Source organism: Arvicola amphibius, chromosome 2, assembly GCF_903992535.2.
Source record: "Arvicola amphibius chromosome 2, mArvAmp1.2, whole genome shotgun sequence".
NCBI classification, from domain to species: domain Eukaryota; kingdom Metazoa; phylum Chordata; class Mammalia; order Rodentia; family Cricetidae; genus Arvicola; species Arvicola amphibius.
Window position 1 is genome coordinate 140,835,211 of NC_052048.2, and position 14,710 is coordinate 140,849,920.

General features: G+C 41.6%; 1 protein-coding gene across 4 annotated transcripts; it reads right to left on the reverse strand.

Annotated features, from left to right (window-relative positions):
* Positions 1-1,137: 1,137 nt before the first annotated feature.
* On the reverse strand, positions 1,138-14,483 carry Cbx3 (chromobox 3). Of its 4 annotated transcripts, none has more exons than XM_038320991.1 (6): positions 14,154-14,483; positions 12,815-12,871; positions 9,092-9,234; positions 6,402-6,564; positions 2,769-2,863; positions 1,138-1,617 (listed from the first exon to the last, which is right to left on the reverse strand). In XM_038320991.1, the coding sequence occupies exons 2-6, from the start codon at positions 12,836-12,838 to the stop codon at positions 1,491-1,493; spliced, it is 552 nt and encodes a 183-aa protein (XP_038176919.1). In that variant the 5' UTR covers positions 12,839-12,871; positions 14,154-14,483; the 3' UTR covers positions 1,138-1,490. The 4 variants fall into 4 exon arrangements, with proteins under 4 accessions (XP_038176919.1, XP_038176921.1, XP_038176922.1 ...); XM_038320993.1 differs by lacking the exon at positions 14,154-14,483 and adding an exon at positions 13,942-14,067; XM_038320994.1 differs by lacking the exon at positions 14,154-14,483 and adding an exon at positions 13,966-14,060.
* Positions 14,484-14,710: the final 227 nt, after the last annotated feature.

Consider the following 14,710-nt stretch of genomic DNA (forward strand, 5'->3'; position numbering starts at 1 on the left):
CCTCTCCATTATGCAGACAGTTAATGTTGGGACAACCCAGCTCATTTTGACTGTAAATCAATGTATATAAATAAGACATGTGGTGATATATGTGTTCGTGATCCCGGTACTCAAGTTTAAGGCTAACCTGGGATATGTGAGGCTATTTCAAAATAACAAACCAGAAAGTACCTGAGAGGCTGACAGAGAATGACTGAGGAGAGCCTGAATTACAAAGAGGCCCTGTCTCAAAACTAATAAAGGATGAACTCTATGATTACATGTTTCCATACATGTTCCCATACATTACAGAGCAAATCAGACAATGACAAGCCATCACATAAAGGAATATAAAACTATTTATTGACCACTGTTCACCATTATTTACAATAAAGTAAATATACAGTTGGATGACATTCTGATACTACAAAGTTACTTTTCTGGCTCATTAAACCAGAACCCAAATACTGAAAAGATTGATCCTACCAGTAAGGAATGAGACAGGGTAAAGAAAAAGCATGCAAGTCATTAGTTTATTACCAAATTTTGTTCATTTATGTCAGCAGGTCTGAAATTGCCAACATCATCTCTAACCATGATTCTATTTCCACAGCAAACAGATATTCCACACATCATAACCTTTTAGTAGATTTCAACTTTCTACAAAGGAATGGTTCACTAGAGGAACCTTACATGCCCAGTTGTCTTTTTGCTTAGTTTTTAAGAGACAGGGATTCTCTGTATAGCCCTGGCTGACCTGAAACTCAACAGACCCGGCTGATCTAGTCTAAATCAGAGACCCATCTGCCTCCAAAGTACTGGGAATAAAAAAGACACATGCCACTACACCCAGCATAAGTCTTGTTATTATTAAGTCATAGTGCTACGTTGTCTAATTCCATTTTCTGAAGGGTAGTTGGTAAGGACAAAATTTTGTAAACAAACTACTGTATAGATAAATTCTGATGTGGTTGCTTTAAAACTATCCAGTAAATTACAGAACTGTCTACTTGATCTGAAAGGTTATGGTTTCAGGAAAATGTTCACAAGGGAGGAATCTCAACACATGTTTTCATCTACAGTTTCTGAGTATTGAAAACAAGAGAAAATGAAAAACAGTTACATAAGGGTCTTATGCACACACAAGCTTACAAACAAAAACCCAGAATGGTCCTTCTGTGTCCCAGTTAAAAATAAGTTCTGATTGAGTAATGACTGTAAAATCTCCCCAGCATTTAAGAAAAGCTGTTCTTCAAAGCCGAGGAAATACAACACGGTATCAAACATTCTACTGTTAAAAGAAGCAACTACAGAAAGCTTTTATTTGCTCAAAGGAATCAGTGCCTTTTGATGCAGAACAAAAACCAAAAATATCCCAACTACTGTCAATACTTTCAAAACCAGCATATCAAACTCGATTTTCATTAGAACGCTATTTTTTCCACACTAGTAATTCAAAACTCAAGATCCAGATTTTATATATATATAAATATATATAAAAATGCAAACAATTATTGAGCCTCGTCTTCTGGACAAGAATGCCAAGTCAGCCTTTCCTCATAAAAGGCGATGACAATCTGAGGACACTTCATATTCGCCTCCTTTGCCAGCACCAAGTCCGCCTCATCTGAGTCCTTCCTGTTGTGAGGGGGAGAAAAGGTTAAACGTTTAAACTGTGCATGTCATCTGAGCTCTAGTCAATAAATATTAATTGAATAAAAATGAATGTAAAAATGCTACTAGATGGATGCATGGTAGTGTGATTACATATCAATAAACTTCATTTCTCAAAAAAGGCTATACATTTTTCTTTATTTTTCCCCCCAGACAAGGTTTCTCAGTGTTAATGGTCCTGGCTGACCTTGAACTCAAGTGCTGGGATTAAAGGCGTGTGCCACCACCTGGCTGCAGCACATTTTGCTTCTTAACCTTCACTTATTTGTAGCAATCCTACCTCAGTCTCTTGAGTTCTTGCTGGGATTATAGGCTAGAGCCACCATGTTTAAGAAACCTGGTGTGTGTGTATAGCTGGGAAGTGGTGGTGTATGCCTTTAATCCCAGTATTTGGGAGGTAGTGGCAGGGGGATTCCTGTGAGTTTGACGTCGGTCTGGACTACAGAGTAAATTTCAGGACAGCCAAGGCTGACCCTGTCTCGAAAAACCAAAAAAGAAAGAAACCTTGTGTACAACTTCCATATAATTAACACTCAAACCAGGTGGTGGTGGTGCATGCCTTTAATCCCAGCACTCGGAGAAGCAGTGGTAGGTGGATCTCTGAGTTCAAGGCAAGCCTGGTCTACACAATGAGTTCTAGGACAACCAGAGACACACAGAGAAATCCTGTCTTGAAAAACCAACTCCAACTCCCCCTCCCCCCCCCCCCCCAACCCCAAACCACCCTCTCCCTTTCAGGCCTAATTCACAGAACTCTGAGTTGAGGTCAGCTTAGTCTACAAAGAGAATTCTATATCAGCCAGGGCTACATAGAGAGACCCTGCTCAACTACCTCCCTCAAAAAAACCCAACCGATGTACTTTCCATCCTTTTATCTTTAAACTGTAATGAGGGCCAGCAAGATGACTTAGCAAGTAAAGATGCTTGGCACAGTCTGGCAACCTAAGTTTGAACTCATGAATCTACATCCAGGGGCAGAGAATGAATGCAAAACTGTCCTCTAACATGTATTGTGATACACATACTGCTCTCACCATTATGCATGCACACACAGAGGGAAGAAACAACCCCTCCCCCCAAAAAACCACCTTAAAACGATTGCCCCACACACTTACCATTTCATAAGAAACATTAATTCTCCACTGCTGTCTGTGGCACCGATTATTCGTTCAGGATCAAGACCTCTGGCAAAACCCCTTGGTTTGTCGGCCTGTTTAGAGGGTGAGGTAATAGCCTGCATAAATATTTCTACACAACAAATAAAATTAAGAACTCTTTATGAAATACAACTTTCATCAGAACTCCAAGCAGTGAGACAGCAACAACTAGAAAAAAACCCCAAGTTACAGGGCTATGAAGAGAAACCCTGTCTGAAAAAAAAAAAAAAAAACAAAACAAACATAACCCAAGTTAGATATAGAAACATGCATGGGGGTTAGGAATGTAGCTGTAGTTCTATTGGCAGAGTATTTGCCTAGTATGCAAGAAATTCTGGGTTTAGTCTAACACTTGGTAGCTGGAGGCAGGAGAATGAGGAGTTAAGGTAAGCCTCGGCTAGAAAAGACCTTTTCTTAGAAAACTAGATGAATTTTAAAGTCTTATTATGTAGCAGAGATTAGCCCTAAACGTTCAAACCCCAGCTTCAATTTCTTGACCATTAGAACTACAAGTATGCAACAACATACCAAGAAGTTATACACTCTTGACAGTAAATTTCAAGTGTCTATACACCTAGCACTTTAGAGGCAGAGGTATAAGTTCAAGGCTGGGCATGGGTAAAGTGAAACTTTACCAAGAACCATCACCCCCAATGAAAAACAAAACAAGTAAATAAATATGCAGCCACTTACAGTAGCACAAGCCTATAATCTCAGTATTCAGGAAGTTTTAAGTGTACATAATAAGACTGTCGCCTAAAATATATATCTAAGAAAACCCGAGGCTGCTGGAGAGATGACTCAGTGGTTAGGAGCACTTGATCTTGTAGAGAACCTGGGCTCAGTCCCCAACACCCACTTGATGGCTCACAGCTACCTCTAACTTCAGTTCCAGGGAATACAACTCCTAACTTCTGTGGTGGCTGCACACATGTAGTGCACATACATATACTTGGGTCTCCTACCAACAGTAACATTTCTAATGTAACATTAGTTATTACTCCTGGGCATCGTGATGCAAGTCTTTAATCCCAGCACTTAGGAGGCAAACAGAAGTAGGTGATCTCTGAGGTTGATGCCAGCCTGGTCTACAGAGTAAGTTCTAGGACAGCCAGGGATATGTAGAGACCCTGCCTCAAAAAATTCCACCCCCCCCCCCAAATTATAGTTACCAAGCCAATCCCAAACAACAATAAAATTCAATGAACTTACTTCTAGGAATTAAGTCTAAATTACTTGCTTATTTTAAAACACACAGACAAAAAAATTTGTAAAATCTTCTACTTTAACAGATTTGGGATTGTCTTTACAGTTTTTTTTTTTAAAAAAACATTTCATGGCAAACAAAGATTAGTGGCAAGAAGCCCTGGGATTGATTCAGCACTTCGATGGAAGCGGGACGACCAGGGTTTAAAAGCCAGCCTGGGCTATGAAACTATCTTAAAAACACAATCACCTTTCTCTGAAGCCTGAATTAGCTTCAAAGTCTTGAAACAATTCTCCTTATTCCCTCAGGTGGTAGGATTTTAGGGATGAACCATTGGGCCTAGCCGTGTCTTCCTTAGACACTGAAGGCGTCTATTTTCCACAGCATGTTTAACACCCAATTGGGTTTTATTTATATGCATGCTTGTATGTAAATTTTGTTTTAAAATTAAAGCTAGAGTCTTAAGGCAGGCAAGGTCTGTTATATACCTGATGACCTTGAATTACCCCTCAAGTGTTGGAATTATAGGTGAATGCCGCCCTGCTCAGTTTCCAATCAGTTCTGGCCTTAAACCATTTATTTTTGTTTAGTTTTTTTTTTTTTTTGGTCTTGTTATTTTTAAAATTTATGTGTATTTTCCTATGTACCCATAAGTATGGGTGCTCTTAGAGGCCAGAAAGGGTGTTGGAGCCCATGAAGCTGTAGTCACAGGCAATTTAGAGTACCCACGTGTTAGGAACTGAATTGGGGGTTTCTACTAGAATAGTTTGTGCTAATTACTAGTACTTTAAAACTGTTATCCCAAAGAAACGAAAACAAAAAAGAAAAACAGATTTATGCACTGAGTGTATTATCTGCACGTATCATGTGTGTGCCTGGTGCCATGGACGTCAGAAGTGGATGGTTAGAGCCACTGGAATTGGTGTTACAGATTGTTGTAAGCCACCAACTGGGTACTGGAAACCCAATGAGTCCTTTGGAAGAACAGCAAGTGCTCTTAACTACTGAGCTAGTTCTCCGACCTAAAATTGTCTGTCCCTGACCCCTCATCGAGTCTCACTATGCAGACCAGGTTAGGCTCTAGGAACTCAAGAGAAATCAGCCTGCTTCACCAGTACTGGAAAACTCAAGTCATATCGCCACCTGGCTGTTTTTCAATTTCTAAAACAAACAGTTGGTAATTATAGCCTATATAATTTTGGAGTATATCTGAGAATTAAAGATAACCGCCCGTTAAAATTACTTGAAGTTTCACATTAATGTAACCAAGCTCTGGAGTCAGAATGGGTTAGAATGACAACTCTACCTCTTTAAAGGTCTGTGGTTTGGGTAAGTTCCTATGTCATAGGTCTTTTGGAGTATGAATTAAGCTGTTTAGAACACAGCTGGCTCAATATAGCTGAGGCGTTACTACCAAAGTTCTGTTCCCTTATGTATATGCTTTACTTCCAGATCTCCATCTGTAATAGTCATGTTTTCTCATCTATTAAATATTAAGTGTTGGTATTAAGATTAATGATCTATATGCAAAATTCTTGATACCTAGTTCAAATGATGATATTTGAAGCTCACAGTCCTTTACTAATTTAAAGGCAAGTGTAGAGATTATCTTATTTGTGCCGCCATGAATGGCTCTATAAGGTTTTTCTTTCTTTTTTTCTCAATCGGAGTTTAAAAGAGTATTCCAGGGTTGGAACAATTAGAAACATCTGCTACCCCATCAAAGATTTTGAGCTCAATTGCTAGCACCTACATGGTAGCTTACAACTGCCTGTAATTTCAGTCTCAAGGGGTTTGATACCCTCTTCAGGCTTCTGGGAACACCAAGATGCACATGGTACAGAGACACACAAACACATATATATGCAGGCAAAATACCATACATGTGAAAAAAAAAGTATTCTAGTTTTAGCAGGGCATGGTGGTGCATGCCTTTAATTATAGCACGCAGGAGGCAAAGGCAGGCAGATTTCTATGACTCTGAAGCCAGGCAGGGCTACATGGTGAAACCCTCTCTCTAAAACACCTAACCTAGTCTAGTTTTAAAGAGGCACTGTGGTGAACACCTGTAATTCCAGTGTCAGCACGCCAGAGGTAACAGGATGAGTGGTTCAAGGCCATTCTCCAAAACATGAGACCATGCCTCAAACACAACCCTCAACAGGAAATTAACTATAAAGGGGAAGGGAGAGGGAGGTGAATTAGAACAAAGTATAATGATAATTATGCATGAAAATACCACAACAAAACCCATCACTTTGAAGAACAAAATATGAACTAAATAAAAAGTATTCTAGAAGGGGGCAAAAAGGTTCAAAGTAATTAAAATTCAAGCCATTAATTGTTGATAAGACCCAGTCTAATAGGCAGTACTTTATACTTACAGCATCTCTTTTCTTCTTCGATTTGCTATCATCAGATTCACTGTCAGATAAAGATTTCCTTTTTGTACCATCTTTTTCTTTACCAGCTTTTTGAGAATTAAGAAATGCTTCAATTAATTCTGGACAATCTAAATTTTCTTCTGGTTCCCAAGTATTATCAGCACTGTGTTCAGTTAAAGAAAACAAAAAGTTGATTCAATTAAACATTGCCATTACCTGAACCTGTTTACAACTGTCTGAAAAAAAAAAAGTTCCCATAAAATAACACTAATACTGGTAGAATAATAACAAAGAAAGAAATGCCTTTTTATTCCCTATATTATTTAAAAATGTCTAATCTCCTTTCACACCTCTTCACATCTCCAACTGAGCAATCAGGTATTTTAACCCCAAAGGCAGTTGAACCTGACTCTAAAGGTAACCAATACTAGTATTTTTCTGCTCCATATGCAACTCACTTCATGTAACCCTAGCCGGCCTCAAATTTTATGTAATCCAGTCTTCATTCTCCTTTCCCCACCTCCGAAGTACTGGAATAAAAGGCATTTTCTATCACACTCCATTTGTCTGGTGCTGGGATGAAACCCATGTCTTTGTGCATGCCAGTCAAAGCATGCTACCAACTGAGCTACATCCCAATCCCTTGAGTTTTTTAAATGTACCACAAGCTGGCTGTGAAAAACTCTCAATGCTGGGATTAAAGAAATCTGAGGGGCTGGAGAGATGGCTCAGTGGTTAAGAGCATTGCCTGTTCTTCTAAAGGTCCTGAGTTCAATTCCCAGAAACCACATGGTGGCTCACAACCATCTGTAATGAGATCTGATGCCCTCTTCTGGCCTGCAGGCATACACGCAGACAGAATATTGTATACATAATAAATTAATTAAAAAAATCTGAAAAACAGTGATTCCTAATTCCTTATATATTATGCCCAGGTTTTGGATCTCCAATGTTTGGAAATAAAGATTCTGACATATTCTCATACATGAAATGTTTTCAATTTGCGAAATGATATAAAGCACGGGCTGAGGAAGAAAAACAACAAATCTAGCCTGTTGTATGTACCCCCCCCCCCCCAAGACACTGTATCACTATGTAGCCTAGGTTGGTCTCAAACTCCTAATCTTGCTTCAGCTGTCACAGTGCTGGGATTACAGTATTGTGCCACCATGCACAGTGCCAATTTTTTCCCTTAAATTTTTTTTTAAGTTTGGGAGGAAATGAAAGGAATCAATTTCAGGCAGGGTTCATAAGCTGTCATTGGAACAGGTATGCTCATTTAAGGTATTACCTACTGCCGCTTTTATGCTGTTCATGCAGACAAATCAATGGCCCACAAAGCCTAAAACAGTCACATATAGATGCTTTGGGGGAAGAGACTGCCAACTCCTGCCTCAGCACAAGGCCAAAGTAATCATTCCATGTGTCTTTCAAAAGAGCTGTGAGGAAAATGAGAATCACCTCACAAATATATAAGTATGGCCACCTTGTACCAAGGGACAGACTCTGTGCTCGGGCCACAAATATCTTTAGAGAATGAGATGGAATTAGTGATTTCAGTGACATCTAGTGCTTAATACTTGGTCTGCTGGTATCTTCAGACTGTAACATTGGCAAAGTTTAATTTTGGGAGGAGGATTCATGTGTTATTTTCAGTTTTGTCTTCTATATTATAAACATACTACACTGTAAATGTTAGGCTCTTAATCAAAGATATTCAAATTTGCACGTTTAATATGACATTAAATGCTTTAATGAAAGAACATATTAGGACATGAAAGAGGCAGAGAATGGAGTAGGAGGTGGAGAGAATGAGAATCCATTACAAATGCTTTGTTTAAAAATGCTGTGACATTTACTCCTTTGCAGGCTAGTTTAAAAATTATGCTGTAGGGAGCTTTAATTTTCTAAGTTTGACTCTATGGCAATAAATGAAGCTCTAATATGCTAGGTTTCAAATGTTGCTAAAGCTTTTTTTTTTAAATTAACTTTTTTGCATGTATGACTCTTTTTTTTTTCCTGCACATATGTATGTATGTGGATTATGTGTGTGCCTGGTACTTGAAAATATCAGAAGGTGGCACTGGATACACTGGAACTTGAGTTATGGATGATTATGAGCTACCATGTGGATGTTAGGAATTGAACCCTGGTCCTCTCTAAGAACAAGTGCTCTTAACCAGAGCCATCTCTTCAGACCCCAGAAGCCTTAAATAAACCTGAAACAAGATAGTTCTGGAATTAAAATTGACTTCTAACATCTCTTTTGGCAAATTGGTAAAATATTTAAGCTAAAAGTAAAATTTAAGCCTATTCAAGAACAATTACAATTACTAAAGTTAAGGGCCAGGGATGTAGTTGATGGAGTGCTGGCTGAGCATGCATAATCCTGGATTCAATCTTTAGGCTCACATTAACCAGGTGTGGTGGTGCATCCTGTGCACCAGGGAGGTGGAACCGGAATAAGAGTTTAAGGTTATTCTTGGCCATATAGCAAGTTCAAGAGCAGTTTGGTATTCGGGAGACCCTGTCTTAACAGAACAACAACAACAACAAAAATAAGCAAATACAAAAATGAGGCACGGGGAACACCTATAATCCCAGCACTTGGGAGAAGGAACAGGAGTCCAGGCTAGTCTGCACTACATGAGATACCCTTGCTTAAAACAAAATCATAAGAAGTTTCTTACTCTGTGAACCCCTTCCACTTGAGGAAATACTCCACCTTCCCATTCACTACACGCCGGTCCAGTACTTTTTCTACCACAAATTCTTCAGGCTCTGCCTCTTCAACTTTTTTACTCTTTCCATTCTGTTTCTTTCCCATTTTTTGCTAAAACAAAAGAGAAATTAAGAAAATTTAAAAAAAATCTTGAGTACATTTTAAGGCCAAATTGACACAATTTACTTTTCGACAAAAAAAACCAAAAAACAAACAAACAAAAAAAACCACAAACAAAAAACCCCAAAACACCACCCCTTTTAAACTTCTGTGACCCAGGGTAGGCACATCCCAGAAAGTCAATAGATAATAAAATCAAATCTCTGCTCCACTGATTTACACTTAAAACCCAATACCCTTCACCAGTATGACAGAATTAAAAACAACAACAGAAAATCTGAGAAATAACCTTATCCTTTCCTAGTTTTATTTCCAGGATTCTACAAGACCATGCTTACCAGAATCACCACTCATTTTAATCACAGCATAGTGACAAATAACTAGAAAACACGAGACAATGACAGAATGGAGTAAATATTAGTAGTTGGTGGTTTGAATGAGAATGGCTCTATAGGCTTATACTGGAATGGTTGGTTCCCAGGTGATGCAACTGTTTGTGAATTGTGTGGCCTTGCTGGGGGTGGGGTGTGGGGGTGGCAGCTCGGCAGCGCACACTTGGAGGTTTCAAAAGCCAATGCCATTCCCATTTAGCATGCTCTCTGCCTTGTGCTTGAAGATCAAATGCAACCTCTCAGTTACTACTTCAGTGCCATGCCTGTTACCATTCTACCAGGATGGTCATGGACTCATCCTTTTAAATTATAAACCTCAACAAACTTTTCTTTAAGTGGCCTTGATGTCTTATCACAGTAAAAAAAGGACTAAGAATGAAGTGTGATAGTAAAAAAACAAACCAACAAAACACTCAAGCCAGGGACACATATAGCCCAGGTAGTCTCCAATTCACTATGTAGCCAAGGAAGACCCTAAATTCCCAATCCTTTAGCTTCTAAATCCCAAAGTATTAGGTTTATAGGTGTGCACCATCACACCTCACTAAATGATAGAACTAAGTGTAGCAGAGTAGACCTATTAAAACTGCAGCTCTAAGATATGTTTTTCCCAATGACAGTAACAATTTAAAGTTGTTTCAAGGATAAAAATTAGCTGCAAAACAAAAATAGTTTTATCTTCAACCATGGAGACCATGAATAAACCAAATGGACAATATTGTTTTTCCATAATTATTACATGTAGATAATTTTCCTAACAAACCTTATACTATCACTTTAAGTGTTCAAAATGGTGGACTTTTCTAAAGTGGTAGAAAAATTCCTTCCCTACTGCGTTTTTCAACCTAGAATCTTAACTGGTAGCAGACTATATTTACTTTGAAGAGAGGCATGAGGTAGAAATGATGAGCTTATTAGCAGCATCTAGGAAATCAAAATAGGTTGATTACCATGGGTTCAGGGTCAACCTGAGATATGGAGGAAAACTGTGTCCCTAAAATCAAAAGTTCTTTCTTTCTGGTGAGGGTCGGTGGGTATAACAACACCCATTAAGTGTTTCCTCAGCACATAAGCAAGATTGTTAAAGGAGTAGAAACTTGGTGCTTAAAATCTTGAGATGGTTAATTATAAGCCCTTTGGGACACCACAACAACCCAATACAGTGTGCTCAAACATTTCATCTCCACAACAGCAGCCAATTCTAACCTTTAAGTGGCTGTGATCCCCCTGACTCAGTCTCCCCCAGTGTTAGCATTATAGGTATAGCATTAAGTGATCAAAACCAAACCAAACCAACAAACCAAAAACCCTCAAAAGCCTAGTCACTAAAACCATCTCCCAAACGAAGGATCCAAACAGGAAAAATCAACAGCAGCACCCAAGGCAGTTAAACCTACTAGCATCTAGGAGTATACCTAGACAAACATCCTATGGAATGTACCAGATGAGTCATGTTTTTCTTGTTATTTTTCAAGAGGGTAGCTCTGTAAAACAGCCCTGGCTGTCCTGGAACTCACTTTGTAGACCAGACTAGCCTCGAAATCACGCAAGACCCACCTGCTTCTGCCTCCCGATTAAAGGCGTGTATCACCACACCCGGCCTAATGACTCGTGCTTATTATCACTCAGGATTTAACCTATATTTGGTCATTTATCAAGAGTGATCAGACAGGTTCAGATCACAGATCCTAGACAGCTCTGCAGAGTATTACAAGTCATGCACAATATAATGATGGCACAAATTAAAAATCACCATCTTGTCCTTTCCAGTGAGAAACTCAGGAAGACACTACACAGATCAAAACCAAGTTTTGTTTTACTTAGGTGTCAATGCCTGCCTTTATATGCTGGTAATCAATGTATTAGTATTAAAATAGAAACCCTAACAGCAAAATTCATCTTTTAGTATAAATCTGTTAATCCAGAGTTTTGCCATACAGCCCTGACTAATCTAGTACTTTATAGTCCAGGCTAGCCTTAAACTCACAGCAATCTTCTTGTCTCCGCTTCTCAATATGCTGGGATTACAAACATACACTATTAGACCTAGTGTTCCCCCCAATTCCACAGGGTGTCTTGTGTAACAGTCCTCACTGTCCTGGAACTTGCTCTATAGACCAGGCTGGCTTTGAATTCAGAGATCCAGAATTTTTGGAATTAAACCTCTGGAGCTTTGGGATTAAAGGCGTGTGCCGCCACTGTCCAAATTTTAATCTCTTTTATTTTTACTATAACTTAACAACAAAAAAAGTATGTTTTTATAAATTTGTCTAACTTATTAGAAACCCAAGAATACAAACATTGGGTTTAGCAATCCTCAGGAAATTGCTCAAATACAGATACAGAATTGATCAGATACAGAATTGATCTATTGTCCTTTCATTCCTAGACATAGTTTGTAATTCTTGCTCATGGCAACACAATACTTTGTTATATTTGATTCACTTTGTGCACAAAGTATCGTTTTAAACTTTTGCATTAATCAATGCTCAGTGTACCTACAATTCAGCAGATTCAAGTATAATCTTATCAACTAAAACTTTATAGATTTCCCTGTGTAACATTTTTCTCACAATTAAGCTCATTAAAAACATTATCATGTGGTAGCAGGAAACACTTTGATGGAGATCAGGGAACAATCTTGTGGGTTCTGTCCTCTCCCCTTTCACCTTTCCTTGGGTGAAGATTGAGCCATCTTGCCAGCCCTAAATATGAATCTTTATCTCAAAATAACATCCAGCTAAAGTTGTACTATGTGGTCTTCTAAGATTAGGTTTTTAAAAGACGCCAATTAAGAATGTTTCAAAATTAACAACTCAAGGTTTTCTTCCAAGTGCTGGCTGGGAAGTACAGGGATGTAAATAGCCTGGCTTCAAACTCACAGTCATTCATCTGCTTCTGCTGGGCTTAAAGGCAGACACGGCCATGTCCTGCCTGATTCATTGTTTTTTCTCCCTGAACCCAGGTTTCTCTGTGTAGCCCTGGCTGTCCTGGAACTAACTCATTCTGCAGACCAGGCTGGCCTCCAACCCAGAGATTTGCCTGTCTCTGCCTTCAGTGTGCTGAGATTAATGGCGTGTGCCACACCTTAAAGGCTTCTGAGTTGTAATTTTTAAGGAACAACAACAAAAAAATCCTTCAGTTACGATTCTTAATGTTTTAGGGTTTCACAAACTTACCAATGTAGTTTTATTGGAGGCCATTTTTTTTTTTAAAAAAATCGAAGACTTGAAGAGCTATTGCGAGAAAAAAATGCATGACAGTTAAATTTTCATGACACACAAAAGGAACTGCAAGTTTTGTGTGGATTTCAACCTGCACATTCCAGATAAAGATGCAGGGAAAACAGTTCTGAGATTCTATGTTATTAGAGATACATACTTAAGTATGTTAGTGCTTTAACCAAGTTAGTAAAATTAAAACCTTACCAAGGACACTGGTACTTCAGACTTGGTTATAATAAAGAATTACTTTTCCAATGTAAATCTTATTTGTAACAAATACAATGTTTATTTTCTAAGAAAGACAGTCTTCTGTTTGAATAATTCATCTTTATTGTTAAATTACCATTTTTTCCCTCTAAATTTTTGAATAGTCCAAAAAACTCGTGTATAATTCTATTTTTTTTCAGAAGCCCTCCCTCTTCAATCACGGAGTAAAATAGAAACACTGAGATGTCTCAGTCCTATTTCCTTGCCTTTTGCGGGCGCGGGGGGGGGGGGGGTTTAACCACTCTCTATAGTCCAGTCTGGGCTTCCACTCCAGGCAATACTCCTGCCTCAAGCTTCCCAAGCCCTGTCCTGCTAAAGCTGGAAGGCCCGCTCCTCTTCGAAGAGGACCCCTTCCCTGTTCGATTCTCTCGTCTACCAGGCCACGGCCGGGAGCCCGCCCCCCACTCGGGAGCGCGGGCCTCGTGGTCAGCGCCTCCGCGGGGAGAAACAAAGGCGGCGGCGGGGGCTCAAGGGCACTGCGCCACCAGCCCGCGCCTCCCCCTCCGGCGGCGGCCACGTAACGGGGAGCTCGGGGCCTCGAGCCTCGCGGCGGCAAAGCCAACCCCGCTCTCCCCGCGGGCCCGCGACGCGGCTGGGGGGAGGGGAGCCCCGCGCTTTGTCTGGAGTCTCCGCGGCTGTCATCGCGCTCCCACCCTCCGCACCACTGTCTAATCTCCCCCGTGAGGTGGCGCGGCGTCTCAGCCAGGCCCCGCCGGCCTCCCCCGCAGCTCGGGACCCACGGCGGAGCGCAGGGCCCGCAGCCTCTCCCCGCAAGCCCGGGCGCACAGAGCATCCTAGCCCCGCCACGCACGCACAAGATAAGAAAGCAAGCCACCGACTTCACCGCTCGGATGCTCCAGGCCGCGGATCCTGCAGTCTCCCGGCGGCGCGCCTTAGCTCAGCCACATCCGAGGGGAGGGGGCGCGGGCAGCTCGGCCTGGGGGGGAGGGGAGGCACCGCCCACGCCCGGGCCGCGCGGGGCCCGCCGGGAACGCGGCCTGCGGGGGGCGGCGTGCGCGCCACTCACCGTCCGCGGCGTGGCGCCTCGGGGGTCTCCTTAGGGGGAGGCGGGCAGGGCCGCGGGGGCCTCTCAGCGTCGCGCAGCGCGCCAAAGCTGGGCTCCGCCCACCTCCGCGCCCCAGGGTTGGGGCGCTGAGCTGCGGGGTTCTTTAAGCACCACCTTCTCACAGGGCGCGGGCTCCCAAGGCCTTGGGCCTGGGGTGCTGGACTCGGACTGGGAGGGAGCGGTACCCCCGGGACAAGGACAAAGATTAGCGTGGCCCGGAACACCCCGGGCTAGGATTGGCGCAGGCGGAGCTGCAGGGACTGCGCTAGGGTGGAGAGGGCCGCACGCAGGAGCCGCGACTTAAGCCCCGCCCGGCAGCGTTAATTTTAAACTGCGCGACCGTTTTCTCGGCTCCCTGCGCGGAGGTGGGGGGCCGGACCTAATTCTGAACGTAGTTACACGCCGGGCGCGAGCCGTCCGCAATTCACCGAAGCCCGCTGCGCAAGTGACGTAACGCGGCCTCCCTAATCCAAAAGGGGGAGGAGCACGGATTCGGCGTAAGGGGCGTGGAGGCCCTT

Bases quoted from the DNA above. Each gene is read 5' to 3' on its own strand.
- Cbx3 (XM_038320991.1), bottom strand. From the start codon at position 12,838: ATGGCCTCCAATAAAACTACATTG. The intron at 6,565-9,091 runs GTAAGAAACTTC...AACTGAACACAG, and splicing joins AAGTGGAAGGGGTTCACAGA to TGCTGATAATACTTGGGAAC. The intron at 1,618-2,768 runs GTAAGTGTGTGG...CCCTCACAACAG, and splicing joins TTAATGTTTCTTATGAAATG to GAAGGACTCAGATGAGGCGG.